This window comes from Halichoerus grypus, chromosome 12 (genome assembly GCF_964656455.1).
Source record: "Halichoerus grypus chromosome 12, mHalGry1.hap1.1, whole genome shotgun sequence".
NCBI lineage: Eukaryota > Metazoa > Chordata > Mammalia > Carnivora > Phocidae > Halichoerus > Halichoerus grypus.
Window position 1 is genome coordinate 63,169,530 of NC_135723.1, and position 25,004 is coordinate 63,194,533.

Below are 25,004 nucleotides of genomic sequence, written 5' to 3' on the forward strand. Positions count from 1 at the left end.
CTATACTTCAATTAGAATGCAAGTCCTTAAATTACAAGGCCAGGAATGTAAAATAACTGCTAAGGTTGTCTAAACTAAGGGATATGCAACCAGTAATGGTAAACTTCACAGCCAATTATAGCAGTAATCTCGAACTCTGTTTGAAGCAGGCACCTATCCTTTAGTCTTTAAAAATAAAGTTGAAGTAGTACAATTAGTTAGGACATTAAAAATACTGTTGACAACAAATCAAATTTATTTTGTACTGACCAGAGTACTAAAGCCAGAAAAAGACAGAATGAAAATAATATATATATTTTTAAACATCAGGACTAGAATAATCATTTACAGGTCTCCTTATAAACTTCCTTTATTGTTGAGGATATTTTACTTCAGGTCTTGAAACGCTTACAAACTCCTATACATAATACTTAAATAAGAAAAAAAAAAAAAAAGAACTCTAGAACGAAGCAAAAGAAAAAACCTGGGGAAGTAATTTAAAGATTGAATACACAGATATAGAGCCCCACCAATATGACTCCCTGTTATCAAGGCCAGAGAGACGAAGGAAATGGATGAAGGAATTGGATAAAGGGGAGTGAACAAGAAAAGACGTTAAAGAAAGAGGAAAGCTAAAGAAAGAGGAGGGAAGGGGCGGGGATTTTAAGGAGGAAAAAGAGAGGGCAAAGGAGGAGAAAGCGAGTTAAGGTCGCACGGAAGAGGCAGGGGTTAGAGGCGCCTTGTGTCCCCGCAGGCCCCGCCCCCGGCCCCGTGTCCACTCCCCTCGGACCCCGCCCCACACCCAGGCCCCGCCCCGTCAGATTCCCTGCGGGTCCTGTCCCGCCCCTCCTCGCTGGCGGCGGCCCGCCGCATCAGGTGACAGCCCGGAAGCAGCGGAAGCGGATGAGGGAAGCGCGGCCGCGGCCCTGGGGGGCGGCGCGGAGCTGCGAGGAGCCTCGGCCTCCTCCGGGCCCCCTGCGCGGCCCTTATGCGGCGCCCTCGCTGACACCTGAAACTCGCCGCTCGCCGTCCTCCTGGGGACCGCGGGGTCGCCCGGCCCGCCGCCCTTGGCGGTTGAAGTCGTCGGCTTGCGGGCCCGCGGCGGCCGCCCATGGAGAAGGCCGGGCGGGGAGGCGATGGCGCCCCGCGGGGGCCAGTACTGCACATCGTGGTGGTCGGCTTTCATCACAAGAAGGGCTGCCAGGTGAGGAAGGGGTTCGAACACGCCCCCGGCCGTTCGTGCGGTCGCGCGCAGCCGGTGCCCACTCCCCTCAGGTCGGCTCGGTGCTGCCTTAAGCGCCCTTGGCTTTTCTGAACTTCACACCTGCTCCTCGCACTCGCCGCACCTGAAGCCCATTACCCATACTCCCTTCTTTCTGCTACCCCTGAAATTGTGTTTTGAGCAGCGGAGGAGCTCTGTGTTGGTATGTTGGGGTTGGTAGGTGTTTAGGTTCTTTGGTGGAGTGGGAGGAGGAATCGAAGGTCAGCCCCACTCAGTTCCTTACTCATCTCTGCCTCCATTGACTTTCTGGTGGGTGTCCACCTATAATGGGAGCCTTTAGAAAAATTCAGCACTTGGACTGCGTTTTCAAGGTAATGAGCTCAGTTGGCTTCCACACAAATGCTTAGGGTTGGTTGGAGCCCAGGCGGCGTCGTGGGAAAATCAACTTCCTTTGTTTATCTGTGGAAGCCCTAGAATCCGTGGTGTTTGGGTGGTGTATTGACTCCTCCCCCCCTTCCCACTGGGCCTTGCTTCTGCTATTTGATCTTGTCTAGATCTTGCCTTTTGGTGAGAAATTGACCTTTCCAGTTCAGTTGCGATAAGAGAAAGTGTATTTACCGGGCAAAGGAGTGTGCAAATACAAAGTCATTTTTATTGCGCTTCTTCACTGAAATAGTGAATGGGAACAATGGAACGTTTGCAGTATATACATTGGAGGTAAGGGAACAAAATAGAAACAATTATTTAATGAGCCCAAACACTGGAAGGCAATGATGTCATAATGTACGAGTGAACAGGAAATTGAAATGTGTTAAAAATACTGACTACCACTACTAGGTAACGTAGCATTTCGTTTCTTGCGTTTCACAGAAAACATAACATTCTAGACTTTTACTAGCAAAATTTAAATCCGTTAGAGGATAACCGGAAAGTGGAGTGAAAAGATGGTTGTGATTCTGTGTGTTCTAACCATTGCTTAACTTTAAAGTATGGTACTTGGTTCCTTGTCTCTCAAGGGAAAATGGCATAGAAAGACACCGAGGAGGAAGTGACGTTATTTAGTGTGGTTTTAAAAAAATTCCAAGCAGCAGCAATAGAATATAAGTTTTTAAAATGTGGCCCTATATTTAGAAGTAAGAGGGTGGATATTTGAGATTGTATCATGGCATGCAAACACCGTGTTCATTCGATTTTTAATACTTCTAAAATTTTTAATTTAAGTGTAATTAACATAGTTATATTAGTTTCAGGTGTCCAATACGGTGATTCAACAATTCTTTACATTACTCAGTGCTCACCAAATAGGTGTACTCTTAATCCCCTTCACCTCTTTCACCCATCCCCCCACCCACCTTCCCTCTGGTAGCCACCAGTTTGTTCTCTGTAGATAAGAGTCTGGTTTTTTTTGGTTTGTTTCTTTTTTTCCTTGTTTATTTTGTTTTTTAAAGATTTTTAGTACTTTAAAACTACACATCTTTGATCTTAATTATCACTTTATAACTCACTTTAGATATGGGTAAAGTAACTGAAACTTGGAGGAAGTAAATTGATCTTGCTGAGATCACACTGCAAAACAGTCCTGGAGTCAGATGTAGAATTGCTTCTGGCATCATAGGTGTACATTCTGCTGAGCCATATGGCATTTAGGAGTCTTTTAGGATAAAGAAGTAGGGGCCCACTTCCAAACCAAACTGGGACTTTTAAAAAATAAGAAGGAAGGGGCGCCTGGGTGGCTCAGTTGGTTAAGCGACTGCCTTCAGCTCAGGTCATGATCCTGGAGTCCCAGGATCCAGTCCCAGTCCCAGGATCGAGTCTGCATCATCCCTCATCATCCAGCTCCCTGGAACTTAAGAACAATTAACTAGTTTGGTGCTATCAGAAAACCAGAACTTGACAATAGTTAAAGCAATAAAAACATTTTATTCAGAAAAGCAATTTTAATAGGGGAAGAGAGACCTCAGTATAGAACTGGACTCAACTCGAGACGCCTGGATGCTCTCTCTCTCTCTCTGGCAAAAATAAGTAATTTTAAAAAATCTTACCCCCCCCAAAAAAACGAAATGTGTTAAAAAAGGAAAAAAAGAACTGGTCTCGACTCTGTATATGTGCTGCCGAAGCGAGCACGTGGGCTCAACTCTGAATACAAGGAAAAGGAGACATTTATGGTCAAAGAGTGGGGGGAGGGGTGTCAATGGATGGAAAATTACTACATCAGGGGTAAAGGGGGTTTCTAGCTATACCCAGCTAAAAGGATTCTTGCTAAAATTAGATAATGCAGAGAAAAACAAGGAAGCCCAACAAGTCAGGCCCTAGTTGAGAAGAGAGTTCCGAGGAGCCTAACGAAATTTTGGTTAAGGAGAGACTGAGCACTAACACTGAAACCCAGATGTCCCTAGTCTTTGTAATCAGTCGTTTCTCTTTTAATAGCACTTTTAGGTTGTAGGCTCTTAGTAGAAAGGGAAAATACATACCTTGTTTTTTTGTTTGTTTTTTTTTTGTAATCCACATGATGTTTCACAGAGAACAGGGCAATTATTTTTTAATAAATATACTTGTTGAGTAGTGTCTGTTCATCTGGATTGCTGATAGAATGGAAGAAAATGTAAAGGATTCTGCCACAGTGCATTGAAAGATGAAAAATCTAGCATAGGTTCTTTTATTTTTCTTTAAAGTTTTTAATTTTAATTCCAGTATAGTTAATATATGGTGTTATATTATTTCCGATGTATAATATAGTGAAATTCTCATCACCTATTTTATCCATCCACCCACCCACCTCCACTTTGGTAACCATCAGTTTATTCTCAACTATAGTTAAGAGTCTGCTTCTTATTTTGTCTTTTTTTTCCCCTTTGTTCTTTTTGTTTCTTAAATTCCACATATGAGTGAAATCATATGGTATTTGTCTTTCTCAGTCTGATTTATTTCACTTATTATACACTTTAGCTCTATCCATGTTTTGCAAATGGCAAGATTTCATTCTTTTTTATGGCTAAATAATATTCCATTATATATGTACCACACTTTATCCATTCATCTATCAATATTGCTACCAGGGGCGCCTGGGTGGCTCAGTTGGTTAAGCAACTGCCTTCGGCTCAGGTCATGATCCTGGAGTCCTGGGATCGAGTCCCGCATCGGGCTCCCTGCTCGGCGGGGGGTCTGCTTCTCCCTCTGACCCTCCCCCCTCTCATGCTCTCTGTCTCTCATTCTCTCTCTCTCAAATAAATAAATAAAATCTTTAAAAAAAAAAAAAAAATATTGCTTCCATAACTTGGCTGTTGTAATGCTGCAATAAACATAGGTGTGCATATATTCTTTCAAATTAGTGTTTTTGTATTCTTTGGGTAAATACCCAGTAATGTGATTACTAAATCATATGGTAGTTCTATTTTTAATTTTTTGAGAAAGCTCCATACTGTTTTCCACAGTGGCTGCACCAGTTTGCATTCCCAATAGGTTATTTTCTTACTGCTGACTGAAAGAAAGCAGCTTTTAAAAATTACACTTACCTCTCGGGCGCCTGGGTGGCTCAGTTGGTTAAGCGATTGCCTTCGGCTCAGGTCGTGATCCTGGAGTCCCTGGATCGAGTCCCGCATCGGGCTCCCTGCTCGGCAGGGAGTCTGCTTCTCCCTCTGACCCTCCCCCCTCTCATGTGCTTGCTCTCTCTCATTCTCTCTCTCTCAAATAAATAAATAAATAATTTTAAAAAAATAAAAAATAAAAAAATAAAAATAAAAATTACACTTACCTCTCGAGGCAGAGAATGAAGACCTAAGAACCTCGTTTTGCAAATCAAACAAGAATTTGCTGTATCTAGTCAAAGTCAAAATGCAGTGAGTAAAAAGGTGATTTTTAGATTTATATTGAGTATTCTCTAGCTTTTACAAGAGTCAAACATTTAATTTTAGTAGAACTTGCATTATTTCTCAGAAAAATTTTGGCTTACTGGTAATCTGTTAATTTTCTGTTATTCCTCTAATGAAGGTTTGTTGGATAGGTAATAAAATAATTTCTGGACTGTAAAGAGAGTTAAGGTTGGATGAGTGTATAATCTGAAAAACCTTCATTGGAAACCCTCTGCGATATAGCCAGGTTGGGTGTAGGGAATGGTAACACAGCCATTCCACTCAGACAACAGAGCAAATAAATGAAACACTCTCTCCCACTGAGTTGGTTGACAAAATTGACAGGTCAGTTCAGTCAAAAACAATGAAACTTTTGCCAGAGACCTAATTTGTTAAATGGATGTGTAATAGTATTGGAAAAGATAGGAAAATAGTTGAGCTATATTTTTTTCATTTTTTTGATTGCCCTACTTTTTCTCTTAGTTTTTATAAAATATTGATTTTGCCAGATGGAAGAGTATTATAAAGTGTACTAAAATTTCCAATACATGTTATATTTGTTCTTAAGGATATTCCTCACTGCTGCAAATCAGTGTCTTTTTAATTTTTTTTAAGTTTATTTTTTTTGGTAATCTGTACACCCAACATGGGGCTTGAACTCAAAACTCTGAGATCAAGAGTCGCATGCTCTTCTGACTCAGCCAGCCAGGCGCCCCTCCTGTCGTTTTAGATGTCCTACAACTCTGCTTTCTTAACTCTTCAAAATCCATTTGTTTTGGAAAGTGAGTGCGTTACATTCATTAATTCTTAGAATGTTCTAGAGACTGCTGTTTCTTTAATCAGCATATCAAGTGTTTCGGAGGCTATAATTACATAAGATTTCCCCCAGGATGGATTAATCAACCACTTTATTCTCCAGTTTAAGATTTTACTTACAGGTGTAAAGGATTAAAAGTGCATGGCTCATTGAATTGTGATTCTGACTTAAGATTATTTTAGGCTGTGTAAGAGTGCTTTGTTAAACTACTCTTCCAAGTATTCACAATGCTGTTGGTCTTGTTGATCACTTCTTTCCATGCCCTGAGATTATTCATAGTGAAAATTACCATACTCAGTTGTAGTTTGTCATTTTTACATTGAAGTGCACTGAAGTAAAACTTTTGTTTAAAAATAATGCCTTTCAGCAGTCTGCTGGGTTAATAAGCATGATAACTTTACATGGGAAGATGTACTAAATCTTTGTAGACTCTTCTGTTATAAAGGTGCTCAATAGTGGTATAAGGGAGTCAGGTAGTTTCACGTGAACCACAAGGTTAAAGCCATCTTCTAATACAGCTGTGTTGAAGATCCCCAAACTAGACATAGAAGATGGTCATTCATCTTGTATCCTGCATTTTTTTTTTTTTTTTTTTACCTTTGAGGCCTTCAGATGTATCTTCTTTTTTTTTTTTTTTAAGATTTTATTTGGCAGAGAAAGAGGGGGAGAGAGAGCACAAGCAGGGGGAGCTGCAGGCAGAGGGAGAAACAGCTCTCCGCTGAGCGGAGAGCCCGATGCAGGGCTCCAACCCAGGACCCTGGGATCATGACCTGAGCCAAAGGCAGATGCTTAACCGACTGAGCCACCCAGGCGCCCCTCTTCAGATGTATCTTAAATGAAAAATTCATTTAAATTAAAATGAACATCTGACTTTATCACTTGATCATTTTTTCACTTAGATTTGTGGGAGTGAATTCTGTAGGTTAACAGGTTAGTTTCTAGTGATGATTATTCTGGTTTATTGATATACTTAACATTTAGATCATTTTAAGTGAAAGTACTAACATGACATTTAAAATAGTTTTGAAATATTTATCCATTCAACTCTTTTGCTGAACTTTTTTTTTAATGTTTTATTTATTTGACAGAGAGAGACACAGCGAGAGAGGAAACACAAGCAGGGGGAGTGGGAGAGGGAGAAGCAGACTCCCCACTGAGCAGGGAGCCCAATGCGGGGCTCGATCCCAGGACCCTGGGATCATGACCTGAGCCGAAGGCAGATGCTTAATGACTGAGCCACCCAGGCGCCCCTGAACTTTTTTTTTTTTTAATTTAGCATTTGGCAAAGGACCCTTCTTCCTTAAAAACTCACCTGCAATACCTGGGGGGAATAATAAGAGAACAAAAACTCTTTGATGTGACGTAATTTATGGACACCTTATCTATAGTAGTTTGTTTGTTATAGATTATGTGTTCCAGACTTTTGTTCCTTATTTGTGGTGGTAAATATGTAAACTGTATTTGTTAGATTAGCATGAGTTTTGGCAAAATAAATAAATATCAAACTTTTTGGTTCTTTCGTAAATAGATTGGAACTTTTTTTTTTTTTGAGAAGGAGGGGGAGGTCTGAGGGAGAAGGAGAGAGAGAATCTCAAGCAGACTCCACGCTGAGCACAGAGCACAGCTTGATCCCAAGACGGTGAGATTATGACCTGAGCCAAAATCAAGAGTTGGACTCTTAACAGACTGAGCCACCCAGGCTCCCCAGATTGGAACTTTTTTAAACACTGAAATTAATAGGGAATTGTTATTTTCCAAAGTGATATCATAAAAAGTTGGAATTATTACTGATTTTTTACCACTGTTCTGATAGAGTTCATAGTTTTGTGTACATAGCTAGCAGTTTTAAATTCTTGAATAAACTGGTTTTACCAGGATGTACTTCCTTAAAAAATAGAATTATGAAAGAACTAGGAATCATGTTTATACTAGTTCCAAGGTGAATAAAGCAACTGAAGCAGGGAAGAGAAAAGGACATTTTCCTCTTGGTCTAGGTGGGCTGATCATGGGAAAATCTCCATGAGTAGCAGAATGTTATATTGCAGATTCAGAGCTGGGTTTAGGAGATTGGGGGGCGGGGGGGGGGTTGGTTTGTTAGGGTAATAGTGCCAAGCCCTGACCCATTGAGGTTTTGGTGACAGATGGCTGCCCGACAAGCATGTAGTTTTGGCACCTGCTGTTGATGGAATCCTGTGGTGACCACGCTGAAACGTTGGAGTATTGTTGGTGATTCTTGTTGGGATATAAGCCGTTTGGAACAGAAAGAACAAACTTTTGGGAAGTTAGAGGTTAAGGAAGGAATAATATCTAAAGATTCTTTTTAGCTACTCAGAGAAACTGTCCTGAAAAAAGATTTCATTTTCTAGCCCTCCACTGGCATTTTCATTTCTTGAACTTGAATAGTTTGGTAGAGGTTTTTTTCTGATTTTAACCATGCTTTTATATACCAAAATTATGAAAATCTCACTTTTCAGGGCTGGAACCTTAGCAGTGGAATAGTTTTCTTTTAGGCATTGGCATCACAGCTAACAAGGGTGGGTGTCAACCTATGTAATGGAAGTTTAGAATATGTAGAAGATTCTTTTGTCTTCTTATAATTCCAGCCAGCTAGCTAAAAAGTGCCTAATAGAGCCTAAATTTCTTTGGCTTAAGTCTTTGATTCCCTAGTAAAATGCTTATGTTTCGTGAATAACCTTCTCCCTTATGGTATAATGTGATTCACATCCTTTGAGGATCATGGATTTTGCTAGATAAGGGCAGTCTGCAGAAGGGCTCTGGTCTAGTGGGGATGGGCACTACAAGGGGAAGATAAAGACATAGAGAAAGAGGAGTCTTTACTTAATAATTTTGAGAAAGACTGGCCCTGTTATGTTCTTTGGTTAAGATACCATCAGGTTAAAACTTTGGTTTGTTCGTAGGATCTTTTTAGAGGATGTTATTTAAATTGATATTTGGGGCAATTTTTAAATCATTCCAGTTATTTTAAAAAACAGCATTTCTCATGATCAGAAATAATATGTACTCACTAGTAAAAAAGTGAGAAAATATAGGGAAGAAAAAAAGAAAACTAACACTTAAAATCCTATATCCTAAAAAAATCTGCTCTTAAGACCTTGATGACTATCCCTGCAGTTCTCCAGTTACTTTTTTTTTTTTTTTACAAATATACATAACTTTTTCCAATAACATTATACTGTAATCAAGTTTTATGACCTGCCTTTTTTATGTAACTGTGCCATTAATATCTTTTCATATTAATAAATATTGAATTATAGCATTTTAAAATAGCTAAATAGTATTTTGGGGAAATTTTTAATTATTCATTTTAGACACTTAGGTGGTACTCCACAATTTTTTGCTATTTTGAATAGTGCTACAAAGAACATCCTTGTGGTGGAATCGTTGCTCCTTTTTGCCTAAATACGGAGATTTCATTTTAAGCCGTCTTTTTTTCATGGAGATCTTGGTAAAACGGATTTTGAAGCAGAACATGCTGAACACAATTTAAGTTATAAGTTAGTCGGGATGATTCTGCCTTCATAACAAATGTTACTTGTACTGTGGCATTCTCGGTTTATTTTAACATAGAGTATTTCGCACATGCCTTCTGACTCAGCTGGGCTTTTGATAGAGAGGGAGATGACAGAGAAGTTAGCAGCCACTCTTCAGTGGGTTATTAAGCATCTGCCTTCGGCTCAGGTCATGATCTCAGGGTCCTGGGATCAAGTCCTGCATCAGGCTCCCTGCTCAGCAGGGAGTCTGCTTCTCCCTCCCCGTTTGCCCCTCCCCCTGCTTGTACTCTTTTTCTCTCTCTCTCAAATAAATGAATAAAATCTTAAAAAAGAAAGGACTATTTCAAAAACTGTTATTATATGATTTTCTTCGTTTAAACTCCTATTTGTGCAGAGCTAGGACTTAGCAAAAATTCTCCATTTGCAGTCTCTCGATTTTGAGCCTTAAAAGTAATAATTGAGAAAAAAAAAAGAATAGCTCAAAGAAACAATGGCTCAATCATTTTTTATGTCCTGTCTTCATGTATTGTGTTAAATAAGCATGGTATCTTCAGAGACATAAAAGCTATAGCTTAATACAAAAACCCAGACATCTCTTGGATGCTAATATAACTTATGTGCTGAAAGCATAAATTTCCATTAAGTACAGTGATTTTCTCCACTCTTTGTAAACAAGTTGTAGCAAAGATTCTAAATTCCACAAAGTATGCCCTAAATATAATTCCTACCTTCGTGAATGATTTAAAAAACTAATAAGAGCTTATACCAATATAAAGTTTAGGCACCATGCAATTTATCATTGCTATTCTATGAAAATATTAACAATAATAATAGCTGCTGTTTATGAAATGTTTGCTATATACTGAGTACTGTGCTAGATGTGTGTTTATTATCCCATTTATTCCTCTCAATACACCAAGGTTATATTAGCCTTCTTTTTTTTTTTTTTTTTTTTAAAGATTTTATTTATTTATTTGACAGAGACAGAGTGAGACAGGGAACACAAGCAGGGGGAGGGGAGAGGGAGAAGCAGGCTTCCCGCAGAGCGGGCAGCCCGATGCGGGGGCTTGATCCCAGGACACTGGGATCATGACCTGAGCCGAAGGCAGACGCTTAACGACTGAGCCACCCAGGCGCCCCTTAGCCTTCTTTTATAGATAAGGAAATAGAGGTTTAGCAGTATTTGATTTTTTTTTTAAGATTTTATTTATTTATTTGACAAAGAGAGAGATAGCGAGAGAGGGAACACAAGCAGGGGGAGTGGGAAAGGGAGAAGCAGGCTTCCGCTGAGCGGGGAGCCCGATGCGGGGCTCGATCCCAGGACTCTGGGATCATGACCTGAGCTGAAGGCAGACGCTTAACAACTGAGCCACCCAGGCGCCCCAGCAGTATTTGATTTTCTTAAGGTATACTTTATCAACAGTAAAGTATATACAACTTATGGGTGCAGCTTGATTGATTTTTACGTACACACACATCCGTGTAATCACCCTCCAGATCAAGAGACAGAATTCCAGCACTTCAGAAGATCCATGCAGGCGCCCCCTCCTGGTCATGACTTGCCTGAAGGTTACCACTATTCTGACCTATGTCACCATAGATTTGTCGGTAGTGTCTGTATAATATTATATTTGTATGCCATCCTTAACCGTTTCTCCTGTTAATGGACATGTGAGTTGTTGTTCCCAGTTTGGGGATATTGCAAATATAACAACGTTTTACTTTAAAATTTAAGTGGTGGTTTTTTTTTTTTTTTAACTATCAGGTTTAAGTTTATGAAAGTTGTTTTTTTTTTCATGTAGTTATACACATTTGTGCTATATGACCAAAGTGTTTATTTTACTTGGAACCTTGGATAATATAGGAGTTCTGGATTTCTGTAACATAGAAGACCTAGAGAGTCAAATACATTTAAGATCCTTCAAAACTATTTTTTACTTCTAAGTAAGAGCTCATAATTAGTAAGTACATTTGAAGCTATCTTTACCAAGCTTTACATAAAGTAGCACTTAGTACAAAACTAATCTGGTGTTACTGGAAATAAATGGCACTTTATTTCTCTGAAACACAAACTCATTGACTCCATATCTGATGGCATTTCTGATTTGTGAGTTGTAGGTCTGCAAATAATATTTCAATGAATGCCAAATCCTTTTAATAATTCTGTTTATTCTCAGATATACTTGAAATGAATGGAGATGAATACTTACTAGTAGAGTTTGTCAATTTCACTCTTCATATGTAAAGATTTTTCCTTCCTGGAAGAAATAATTTTACAAAGAGCATGGCTCTGTAAAGTCTTTTATAAACTTTTAATTGGCTTTGTATACACAGTTTAATGTTAGTGAACATGTATATGTAAAGTTTCAGTGGTTTTAAAGTAGAAAAACAGCATAATGAAGTCTTAATTTTAGTTCTTCAACTGCCTTTAGTATGAAAATCAGCTTCCCTCATATTATGTAGTTAATATTGATAAGCAAAATGTCATGTTCTTCCATATAATGGAGCTTTTTTAAAAAGATTTATTTATTTGAGAGAGAGAGAGAAACTCACAAACCTGAGATCAAGAGTCACATGCTCTTCTGACTAAGCCAGCCAGGCACCCCTAAAAAAGTTCTCTATTTAAATTAAAATACACATCATCTGTTTTCTTGTTCATAATCCAAGTACCTCAACTGTTTTTTTTTCTTTTTTGTTTTTTGTTCTGTTTACAGTCTTGAGGTCTTTTATTTATTTATTTTTTTACACTTATCCTGCCATGAATTCTTAAAGAACGGGTTCCAGCAGCTCAGGCTCCTTTCCATTGGTTCTCACAAAGTGTGCTTCTCTGGGTGGAGCAGGCTGGCACTTACTTCAGTTGAACCCAAGTCCGTCTGTCTTTGGCTTCCTTTTTTTTCTGATCATTTTCCTTCACATGCTTCAGGAAGCTATCTTGGATCTTTGAGTGCTTAATATGCTCAGTACTTAGGGGCACCTGGTTGGCTCCCTCCGTTAAGCATCTGACTCGATTTCGGCTCCTGTCTAGATCTCAGGGTCGTTAGTTCAAGCCCCGTATTGGGCTCCATGCTCACTTAGAAAGAAAAAAATATGCTCAATACTTACATTAATTCTCTTGGCAAGAATCTTGCTCTTGTTTGTTTACAATGCCAACAGCATGCTGGGTAACACTATAGGCTCTTTCAGTGTTGCCATGGTAACATTTGTGGGCCATTCAGTTTTGAACAGTGCGCATTCCCTTCATGTCCACAGCATCACCTTTCTTGTAGATTCACATGTATGTGGCCAAAGGAACAATTCCATGTTTTTGAAAGGCCTAGAGAATATAGCTGGTGTCTTTCTTTTTCCCTTTGTGTTGGTCATTTTGGTGAATTACTAGACGATGACAGTTCTAGTCAAAAGGCCCAAGTACCTCATCTTAAAGGAATGTGGATTAGTATAATAGTTCTTTAATTCTAGAAAAAATAGGACTGGCAGCCTTTATTCACTTAAAGATATAAAAGCACATGTTTTAAACTAAGGTACTTGTTTCATTTAATTTTTGTTCTGTTTCCATTTAATTTTAAAAACAATAAAACTTGGTTTTTTGTTTTTGTTTTTAAAGATTTTATTTATTTATTTGACAGAGACACAGCGAGAGAGGGAACACAAGCAGGGGGAGTGGGAGAGGGAGAAGCAGGCTCTCCACGGAGCAGGAAGCCGATGCGGGGCTCGATCCCAGGACCCTGGGATCATGACCTGAGCCGAAGGCAGATGCTTAACGACTGAGCCACCCAGGCGCCCCTAAAACTTGGTTTTAATTGGTAGGTCTCAGTAGTACCATTGCACTTTTACAGTATACACTTTATTTTTCTAAGCATCCAGTGCACTCATGAAACTGTAAAATAATGTATCATGCTGAGGTAGAGGAATGCTAAGCACAGTCTGTTTCAGAAATAAACCCTGACAAGTATAGTCATTTGCCAACTTTTTAAGAGACTAAAGAGGTAAAGTGCCAGTTCTCTTGTAATGTTGAGTGTTCTAGAGATTTGGCAAAGCAAATAACTTCAAGAAGACATGTCTTCTCCATCTAGGGTTTTCTTTAAAGAGAAAAACATGACAAGGCCTTGACTTTGGTGCCTAAAATGTTTTAACTGTTAAGAAAATAAACACCCATGCTTCTGAGTTAAGAGTGGGTGGAATCCCTGAGGTGCCTAGAAAGGGAGTAGAGGCAGAGCAGCTGACTCAGCATCTCTAGGAAGCATACCTCTTACGCCATCAGTATCTATGAGCACTACAGATGTGTTTAATTTGTGTGCTCTTTGGCATGGTGGCTTCTATTAGTTGTATGGTTCTCTACAGTGGAATGGATGTTTCATTGTTAGAAAGCAAACAGAGGGTACTTTTGAAGTACTCAGAGTTCACACCAGGATACTATGTTATTGTTTTGTTGTTTTCTCAATCTTTTGTTTTTGAGGACCACAAAAATGCAGTCTGACTAATGGACACCTTTTTTTTTTTTTAAAGTAGGCTCCATGCCCATTGTGGGGCTAGAACTCAGAACCCTGAGATTAAGGGTCACATGTTCTACTGACTGAGCCAGCCAGGTGTCCCTAGGGGATACCTTTACAGTTTGATTTGTAAACTCTGAAAATGGGTGGTAATTTTTAACCATTCATGGTGTGAACAAACATTACCATTTCTTACATAGTTCATTTAGCCTTTAGAAAAATTGCCTTTTTATTCCTTGTGATTAGAGCATCTTTATTCTGCCTTTACATTTTATAAATCAGCCGTTGTCTCTTCCCCCCTCTTCTGCTACAACCATGGAAGTATATAAAATGCTACTACTAATTGGGATAAAAATAGACTCAGTCACATGAACATGAGTTGACAAAAAAGAGATATTTGACATCTGCAGGATTTAATAACCTTACCTTCTGGGGAGACATCTGGTATATCTGTCACACATAGTATGTTCTGATGTCCTACTAGATCTTTTTTTTTTTTTTTTTAGAGGTGGGGAAGGGGCAGAGAGAGAGAGAATCTTAAGCAGGCTCTATGCCCAGCTCCACTAGAGGCAGGGCTGGATCTCACAACCCTGATGAGATCATCACCTGAGCCGAAATCAAGAGTCCGACACTTAATCAACTGAGCCACCCAGGCACCCCCAGATACTTTTTTTGATCTCAAATTTAACTTAAGAGTTGGGCTGTGAGGGGTGCCTGGGTGGCTCAGTCCGTTAAGCAGCTGCTTTCAGCTCAGGTCATGATCCTGGGGTCTTGGGATCGAGCCCCACATCCAGCTCCCTGCTCAGCGGAGAGCCTGTTTCTCCCTCTCCATCTGCCTGTCACTCTGCCTACTTGTGCTCTCTCTCTGTCTCTCTCTCTGTCAAATAAATAAATAAAATCTTTAAAAAAAATAAAGAGTTGGGCTGTGAACTTTCATTATTTAATAGTAACCCTACTGGATGATAATCATTCTGTTTCTTTTTTTTTTTTTTAAGTCTTTGGAGATTTACTTTGGTTTTGTCCATGATTTTTCACATAGACTTAGGGCTGCCACATGCACCTGTGCAGACTTCGCACAGCGTAGCTGCAGGGAGAACCCTTCCCGTCAAGTGTATTGCTGGTGCCCACTGGAGTTGTGCAGTGAGGCAGCTTACGATAGCTACCTTTACTTTTATTTTTTTTAAATTAACATATAATGTATTATTTGTTTCAGGGGTAACTACCTTTACTTTTCATGGTATTGCTTAGTTTAATTAGCATTTTTGTCTAAATTGCCTTTTGATTCAACTGAGTATTTGAGAATCTCAGGTAACTTCCATGAGAATTCCTCTTAAGCCTCTGTGCCATGAACTGTGTCTGTCTGGATTATTTTGGACATATCCAAAGGGGAGCTTATAGAGTAGTCAGTATTCAAAATACGAAGATTGTACAATTTAAGATTTTACGGTCCCAATGATTGGGAAATAACACAGTCTTTTTTTGTTTTGTTTTCCCCAGACACCAACTGGGTATCCTACAATTCAATCCTATCCTACAATTCAATCCTATTCTGCACTAACTACCCAGAGTTAGTGTCAAACTCCACAAGTTTAAGGACTCAGTCCCCCAAGATACCCTCACTTGAGATGCCAGTCCTGAGTCCAGTTTAGCCACAAATTCAGGGGTTTTCATGCCCCCATCTCAGGTTCTGTAATTTGCCAGAACAACTAGAACTAAGGAAAACACTGCTTACCTTTACTGGTTTATTATAAAGGACACAACTCTGGAACAGCCAAGTGAAAGAGGTGCATAGGACCAGATGTGGTGGATGGGGTACAAAGCTTCCATGCCCTCACTGGAAATGCTAGCCTTCTGGCACCTCATTGTCCTCACTAACCCAGAATCTCCGAGTCCTATTGTTTGGGGGATTTTTTTTTTTTTTTAAGATTTTATTTATTTATTTGACAGAGACACAGTGAGAGAGGGAATACAAAGCAGGGAGCCCGATGTGGGGCTCGATCCCAGGACCCTGGGATCATGACCTGAGCCAAGGGCAAACACTTAATGACTGAGCACCCAGGCGCCCCTGTTTAGGGGATTTTATGGAAGTTTCATTACATAGGCATGATTGATTTAGTCATTAGTTATTGGTACTTAATTGTACTTAATCTCCAGCCCCTCTGCCCTCCCTGGACGTCTGCCTTTCTGGTGACCAGGCCCCATCCTAAAGCTATTTAGTAGACCCACCACTACCAAGTCCCCTCGTTAGATAAACCCAGATACAGTTGAAATTGTCTTGTAAATAACAGAAGGTGCTCCCTTCACTCAGGAAATTCCAGGGTTTTAGGAGTTGTAGGCCCAAAACCAAGGACAGGACCCAGTATATATTTTTTATTATGCCATACATGAATAGTACTAAACAATTTATAAAGATGTAAGAAGAAAAAAAAAAAACCTAGAAAAAATGTTCAACAATAGAGGATTGAGTAAATAATGAAACAATACTAAATCACCATGAAAATTGTTGTATATGTGTAGATACACAATGGAGTTTGTGAACTGTTTTGAACTTGATTAGCATCTTCAGCAGTTTCCAAATGCAAGAATTTAGTGGTAGCAAGTAGCACCAGCAGAAGAATTCTAGAGAGCTGACAACACAGTACAGGCAGTGTACAATTTATGAAAAAGTTGTGCCCCAAAAGTTAGCTGTTTGAAATTTTGAATATATTCTACCTGTTAAGAAACAAAATTCAACTGAGTAAATGTGAAGATCTAATTGGCTTGGGACGCCTGGGTGGCTCAATTGTTAAGCATCTGCCTTTGGCTCAGGTCATAATCCCAGGGTCCTGGCTCCCTGCTCAGCGGGAAGCCTGCTTCTCTGTCACCCCCTGCTTGTGTTCCCTCTCTCGCTGTGTCTCTTTCTGTCAAATAAAAGCTTTTTTTTTAAAAAAAAAAAAATCTAATTGGCTTTATTAAGCGATTTGTTGAATCGGGTAGCATCCCACCTAGCAAGTAGGGGGGAACTCCAAGGAGTTGTACAAAATGGAAGGATTTTATAGAAGGAGGGTAGGGCAGGGAAGTTATTAGCAAAAGAGAAGGAAGGATTGTTCCAGGGCCCGGTCAGTTTCCCTTGGGAGAAGGGGCGGGGGGGGGGGGGGGGGCGGTGTTCTGTTAGGTGAATCACCTCATCTTCCTTTGTGGGGATAGAGAGGGCCCATATGACTGATTACCTCATAGGGTGCTGATCAGAAAGTTCCAGACTCACTAGTTAAGACTACATTTTGTGGGGAGGTTGGAATTTATGATTAGGTGTTAGGTATTAAGCCCAGTTTGGTGACTTGGCCTAAGTGGCTTGGGCCTGTGGGTTTCCTTTTAACACCCCAAAGAAACAATATTATAAGTACTATGGGCCCAAGTCAGCCTAAAGCCAACCTAATTTTACCCATGGAATTCTTGGAGTATATGTAGTATCTACACTTAAAACAGTTTTATGAGTTGACTTCATTTTAAGTTCCAACTAGAGTCACCCAAAACAGATCTTCATTCAGTAGAATGAGGAGTTGAGAGAATATATGGAACATAGCAAAGAATCAGATATTAAACTCTGGCTGTTGGTAACTTGTTAACTAAGTCTTCAGAAAAGAAGACAGATTTCTGTATCTCCCTTTGTGTCCAAAAGGATAGGATGGAAATAAGATTTCCTTCAAAAGCTAGGAGCTATTTGTGGTTATCTTTTTTTTTTTTTTTTTAACTCTAAAAGAAATGCATATCCGTTTAAAAATAAATACCAGTTTACTTAAAAGTAATGATAATCTCAACTTATTGCCAAGTGATGCAGAAAAAGTGCGTGTATACACATGCAACACAGATAAAGCACATGTGGCCAAAAAATTAGCAGTTTGTGAATATAGATGATGTTTATAAGGTTGTTTATATCCTTTCAACTTCTCTGTAAGTTTGAAATTTTCCCAAAAAAGATGGAGATTAAACAAACAGGAATATTCCTTTATCTCCAATTCCCAATTTTAGTATATGTGCTGCCGAAGCGAAGCATCCTTTATCTCCAATCCCCAACCCTATTCATTCTCCAGAGGTAAACTGTTAGCAGTCAAGCTTGTATCTTTTCAAGCAAGTTTTTTAAAAATTCGTTTAGAAAGTTACAGAAGTATTTTTTGCATAAATGGAATCATAGTATACATAGGATTATGCTGTATTTTACTGATATTCTGCTTGCTTTTTAAATTTAACAGTATGTACTGGTTTTCTATTGCTGTGTAATAAATTACCACAAACTTAGTGACTTAAAACAACACAAATATAGAGTTTTGGAGGTCAGAAATCTCTCTGGGCTAAAATCAAGCAGGGCTGTGTTTCTTCAGGACACTTAGGGAAAATCGATTTTATTGCTTTTTTTTCCAGCTTTTTAGAGTCTCCTCCAGTCCTTGGCTCATGGCCCCCTCCTCAGTCTTCAAAGCATCTTGAAGCTTAGCATCTTCAGGTATCTTTGACACTTCTCTCTTAAAAGGACCCTTGTGAAATCAGTGGGCCCACTTGAATAACCCCCATCTTAAGATCTTTAATTGTGTCTGCAAAGTCCCTTTTGCTTTGTAAGGTAACATATAGACAGATTTCAGGGATAGGACATGGACATCTCTGGAGGGCTCTTATTTTACCTACCACACTGTATATCATACCTAGCTTGCTTTATCAGTGTATGTGAATCTAGCATTCTTTTTAACAACTGCATAGAACTGATGTAAAATTTACGTAATCACTCTTACGAATATTTAGTTTTCTAATTTTTATGTGACAATAAGTCCTACTAGGAACATTTTTGTACGTATCTGTGTGAATGTATCAGTGTACCTGTGGGATAAATTCCTAAAACTGCTGGGTCAAAGGATAAATGTGTTATTGATTTGATAATACTGCCAAATTGCCTTCCATACTGTTCTACCAGTTCACCTTCCCATAGCCACACCTATTTATTTCCCCATACTCTTGTAAACACAAAATACTAATAATCTTTTTCATGTTTTTAATATAGTAAAAATTTCATTATTCCAATTGCATTTCCATCATTAAAAATGAGGTTGAGCATTGTTGTATTACTTTCTTTTGGAATTTCAGATTAAACGTTTTGGACAAAAAGAGCAACATATTTCATGATGGACTTCTGAGAATTTGGGTCCATGATGTTTGTATTTATTTAAAAGCATGTTTACAGTATACTAAATGTTTTTTAGATAGAATAGCTATGCATTAAGGTCAGTGGCTTCCCAAAAGAAAACATGTTGTAATAATTACCAAGACTTCTTAATCAGTAAGTGTATATTGGGCTTTGTTGTTGATTACATAAAACACAATAATTTATTTCCTTGTTTCTAGGTTTTGTTTTGTTTTTTCTTGGTGTTGAAGTAATTCCGAATTGGGGTTTGTTTTTTTTTTTAAACTCTGTAACTACTACCTTCGTAGTATCAGCTTTGCATAAGTCTCCATTACCTCTTTTCACATTCTACTTTCCTCCACACAATATGTGAAATCTCTGTGATACATAGAAAAGATAGAGAAATGCGAAATGTAATCTGAGATTATCTATACTCAGCCTTCAGCTAGCTGATCTTAAATGACTGATCTCTGAGAGAAAAGTTATTCCATCCATAACTCAAACCTTTTAAAAATCCTTTCAAACTGAAAACAGTGGTTGCTTCTGAAGGTAGGGGCAGGAAGATGACTGGGTGGCCAGAGTGGTAGTGTCAAGGGTGAGAGGGAGTCTTCTTAGTATATAGTCCTTCTTAGTATCTTTAAAGATTGTAAATATGGAACTAGGTCACCTATTTAAAAAATCATTTTTAAAGCCCTTTTATAGGGCGCCTGGGTGGCTCAGTTGCTTAAGCGACTGCCTTCGGCTCAGGTCATGATCTTGGAGTCCCAGGATCGAGTCCCGCATCGGGCTCCCTGCTCAATAGGGAGTCTGCTTCTCCCTCTGACCTTCCCCCCTCTCATGCTCTCTTTCTATCTTATTCTCTCTCTCAAATAAATAAATAAAATCTTTAAAAAAAAAAAAGCCCTTTTATAATTCTCATGTGACTCAAGTGGCAGCTTGATTCATTCCGTTGAGGTGTGGGAAGATGAGCCTCATATCTCTCCACATTAGAGGTAGGATCTAAAACTGATTCTTAATCTCAGATTCCAACTTTAGTGTATACAGTTGACCCTCGAACAATGTGGGGGTTAGAGATGGCATATATAACTTTTGACTCCCCCAAAACTTTACTAATAGCCTGTTGACTGGAAGCCTCACTGATAACATGAACAGTTGATTAATACATATTTTGGATGTTATTTGTATCATATACTGTATTCTTACAATAAAGTAAGCTAAAGAAAATGTTAAGAAAATCATACAGAAGGGAAAATACATTACATACTGTACTGTATTAAAATTTACCTGTATGTGGACCTATGTGGTTGAAAACTGTGTTCAAGGAGCAACTGTATATTATTACTATTGCAGTATAAATTCCTGCATGAATATATTTTGAAAGAAAATTAAATGTAAATCACCTAGAACTTATAAGTCAATATGATAATCCAAGTCCCATGCATTTAATTCTTCCTTCTTCTCCAAAAGTCTCATTGAAGTAACAAAAAGAAACACAGAGAAAATGCTGATAAACTTGGGTAATCAGAAGCTGAGGGTGTATACTAAAAACTTTGTTACTTCTAAAGGACACAGTGTTGGAGAGATTTCTTTGAACTTTTCATTGATCAGTTCTCAATATTTAAAAAAAAAACCTGAAATGTTGATTAATGCTCACCCATTCAATCCTCCTGCCAACCCCCCATGAAAAACATAGCTCAGAGCTACAAGTATTGTGAGCAAGGGAGCCAGTTGATGGGAAGCAAACCTAGACCTTGGCTCACACTTCTCAGGCTTCTTTGTTAGACCTCTTCTATTCAATGCAGTAGGATGTTGGTTTTTCTCAGGGCTTCATGGCTTCAGTTACCATCTATTTGATGATAGTTCCCAAGTGTAAATCTCCAGTCCCGTCACCACCACCAAAGGCAGACACTTAACCAACTGAGCCACCCAGGCGTCCCTAAAGTAAATAAATCTTAAAAAAATATTTCTGCCAGGGTGCCTGGATGGCTCAGTCAGTTAAGCTGTGGACTTGAGATATTGGCTCAGGTCATGATCCCATGGGTCATGAGATAGAGCCCTGTGTTGAGCTCCACACAGCAGGAAGTCTGCTTGAGAGTTTCTCCCTCTGCCCCTCCCCCCACTTGCGCATGCTCTCAATTGCGCTCTCTCAAATAAAAAAAAACCTTTCTTAAAAAAAGTATTTTTGCGGCGCGCCTGGGTGGCTCAGTCGTTAAGCATCTGCCTTCGGCTCAGGTCATGATCCCAGGGCCCTGGGATCGAGCCCCGCATCGGGCTCCCTGCTCCGCGGGAAGCCTGCTTCTCCCTCTCCCACTCCCTCTGCTGTGTTCCCTCTCTCGTTGTGTCTCTCTATCTGTCAAATAAATAAATAAAATCTTTTTTTTTAAAAAGTGTTTTTACAGTATTTTTGCCTATCCTGATAGGCAAAATGCTCCCTTTGATCATGGTAAAACCTTTTGGCTAACATTGCTTACTATTTTAGGTTGAATTCTCTTACCCGCCCCTGATTCCAGGAGATGGACACGACAGCCACACTTTACCTGAAGAATGGAAGTATCTGCCCTTCCTTGCCTTACCAGATGGTGCACACAACTACCAGGAAGGTATGTAAACAATGGAACAATTAGTAGATGCTTTTTTTTTTTTTAATTTACCAAGACATCTTAGATTCTAAGTATTTTGGTAAATCAAAGGCCTTTGGCTTCTTGTGACTATTCATAAAATATTTTAAATGCTTGTTTGGGGATGACTAGTCATGCACTGGAAGATTTCCAGAGGAGTGCTGGGCTTATGTTGGTAATGTTAGTGAACGTTGGCCACTCTTTTGCCAGGAGTCCTGGCCAAAGTAAGTGGCCAGATTAGGACATCTGCTGCTGGTAGCACTTCCTACATTCATACCTCAGACTCCTCTCGGAGGGAAACTAAAGGGCTTACCTGTACTGGCTACCAATTGACTAGGGCTCTAGCTGCAAACTTACTAGGTTAGTACTCCAATGCCCACCTGGGATTGCTTCTCCACCCCTGGAGCCACTGCTATTGCAGTGCTCTGCTTAAAAGTTTACATGTAAGGGGTGGCTGGCTGGCTTAGTTGGTAGAGCGTGAGACTCTTGATCTTGGGGTTGTAAGTTCAAGCCCCATGTTGGGTGTAAAAAAAGTTTGCATATAAGAGGAACATGTTAACACCCTCAGAGAAAAAGCAATGGTGAATTACTACTGAGTCTCCTATGACCCTATAAATGAGTGCTTTGGCTCAACAAAGGATGTTTTATTATGGCATGGACTCTACCAAAACACCAGATTAAACTTGGTTTAATTACCTCTTTTCCTTATACTTAATAATTTTCAGATGAAATGAAGCAAATGTTATGATGCAGTTTAGTGTAAAATTTAAATACATTATTTTTAACCTTGCAAACCTTTTCTTCCTAACTTTTTTATTATGAAAGCTTTTTTTTTTTAAGATTTTATTTATTTATTTGACAGAGAGAGAGAGAGAGAGACAGCGAGAGAGGGAACACAAGCAGGGGGAGTGGGAGAGGGAGAAGCAGGCCTCCCGCAGAGCAGGGAGCCCGATGCGGGACTCGATCCCAGGACCCTGGGATCATGACCTGAGCCGAAGGCAGACGCTTAACGACTGAGCCACCCAGGCGCCCCTGAAAGCTTTTAAACATACAGAAAAGTTGAAAGAATAGTATAGTGAATATCCCACAAACTTTCTTTATGTGTATGTACAGTTTTGCCTCTCCTATTTGAAAGTCTAACACCATGTTGTAGACACTATGACAGTTTACCTCTAAATACTTCAGCATGCACTCCTAAGAGTAAGATTGTTCCTCAGGATAACTTCCAGTACCATTATGACAGCTAAGAGATTTAACAGTAATTTGAATATATCTAATATCTAATCTATGTTCAAATTTCTCCAGTTATTCCAAGAATTTCTTGGATCTATCCAAGATTCATGTGTTACCTTTTGTTTGTATGATTCTCTACCTCTTTTAATCTGAAATAAAATATTTTCCTTTTTTTAATTTTTTAAATTTAAATTCAGTTAATTAACATGTATTATTCGTTTCAGAGGTAAAGGTCAGTGACTCATCAGTCTTATACCGAGTGTTCGTTATATCACGTGCCTTCCTTAATGTCCATCACCCAGTTACCCCATCCCCCCACCCGGCCCCCCTCCAGCAACCCTCAGTTTGTTTCCTATGATTAAGAGTCTCTTATGGTTTGATTAAGTATTTTCTGAGATAAGTGATTGTAGTTTCAATTTTAACCTGTTATAATTCAGCCTCTTGGGCTTTTTGAGAATGTGCATGAATGAATGTACATGGTAAGGCAGTAAGATGGATTCTAAGAAACCAGTGGTTGTGATGCTAGAAGTAGGTATGACATGGGTTCCTTGTTACATCATCATTTTGGTTGTAATTAACTGTATTATAATACTTCAGTTTACATTATTTATTAATAAGGGTAATTCACTTTGGTATTTACATTTTTCTGTGTATCTCTTAGATACGGTGTTTTTTCACTTGCCACCCAGAAATGGAAACGGAGCCACAGTGTATGGTATCTCCTGTTATCGACAGATTGAAGCCAAGGTATGGTAGTTACAGTGAACAACAACAAAAAACACTGGTATTATTTTAGATTTTTATAAACAATTTGAAGTTGTTTTCCCAATAGTACCAGTTTATTCACATGAATGTTTTTGTAAGTTGACATGGGTAACTATAATTACCATAAAATATTTTGTCCATTGATTTTATATAGTGATACCTAAATTATCCATTTGTCTTCAAAATACTGTATTTAAATTTTATAGTGTCCTTGAATTTTCTTTTTCTAGTGTTTGGTATATAATTTAGAAAAATAAAGTGATAATGTATGTTGTTCTTTAAGCAGCTGTTTAGAATTAGGGGATAGTACTTGTAGTAGTTTTGAAATACTTGCATGTTATCTTAATTATCTACAACTAAGATTTTGTTAATTCTTAAATTACCTGCCAGCTTAATTCCTGAATTACTATAATAACTCTAGTTAATAAATTCACATAAGCCAAGATGGGTAGCTTCCCCTTTCATATGGTTTGCTTCTGAGCAGCACTGGTTTTTTTGTGGTGAAGACACTCTGAGTAAAAATCTCTTGCCTATCATGACATCATTAGTACTCTAAAGTAGTGAGTGTTTCTCAACTTCAGCTATACATTGGAGTCACCTGGAGAGCTTTAAATACTAGAAAGGACTGGGTCCCAACCCCAGAGATTCTGATTTAATGTTCTGGTTCTCAGGAGTTTTAAAAGCTCCTCAGGTGATTCCAATATGTAGCCAAGATTGCAAACCACTGCTCTAAAACAGTGATTTTTAACCAGAATTACTTGGAGACTTTCTTTCTTTCTTTCTTTTCTTTCTTTTCTTTTCTTTCTTTTCTTTCTTTCTTTTCTTTCTTTTCTTTCTTTCTTTCTTTTCTTTCTTTTCTTTCTTTCTTTCTTTTCTTTTCTTTCTTTTCTTTCTTTTCTTTCTTTCTTTCTTTTCTTTCTTTTCTTTCTTTCATACATTCCTGGCCTTTCCTTTTGCTGTGACTAAATTAGAATCTCTGGGAGTAGGGCCTAGGCAATTATAAGTTTTAAAAGCTTCCTCAGGTGAATAATTAAGTTAATCTTTTAAAATTTTCATTAGCTTTTTTTAAATGGCCATTTCAAACATGCAGATAAATTAAAAGAATTGTATGATGAACACCTGTATGCCCACCGTCTAGATTCAACAAATGTTAGCTTTGTGTGTGTGTGTCTGTATTTTTCCCTGAACCATTTCAAAGTAAACTGCAGGTGCAAATTCCACCATACCCAAAGTAGTTAACTACTTGAAACAGCCCTTCATGCACAGGGCCTGGAATATAGGACACACCTAGTAAATATTTACAGAATGAATAACTGAATTTAAAGATAAAGATAAACCTGAGAGTAAGAGTTAGCCTGATAGCTTTGTACATTTGAT

General features: G+C 38.8%; 1 protein-coding gene across 9 annotated transcripts in view; it reads left to right on the forward strand.

Annotated features, from left to right (window-relative positions):
- Positions 1-852: 852 nt before the first annotated feature.
- The window catches only part of AVL9 (AVL9 cell migration associated), an 85,615-nt gene continuing 61,463 nt past the window's right edge, over positions 853-25,004 (forward strand). For 8 of the 9 annotated variants that reach the window (XM_078059435.1, XM_078059439.1, XM_078059438.1 and 5 more), the window contains exons 1-3: positions 853-1,183; positions 21,522-21,611; positions 23,524-23,609. In XM_078059435.1, coding sequence (XP_077915561.1) covers positions 883-1,183; positions 21,522-21,611; positions 23,524-23,609 — 477 coding nt within the window. In that variant the 5' untranslated portion in view covers positions 853-882. Of the gene's footprint in view, positions 1,184-21,490; positions 21,612-23,523; positions 23,610-25,004 lie in introns of all 9 variants that reach the window. The other variant, XM_078059443.1, reaches the window with a different exon arrangement.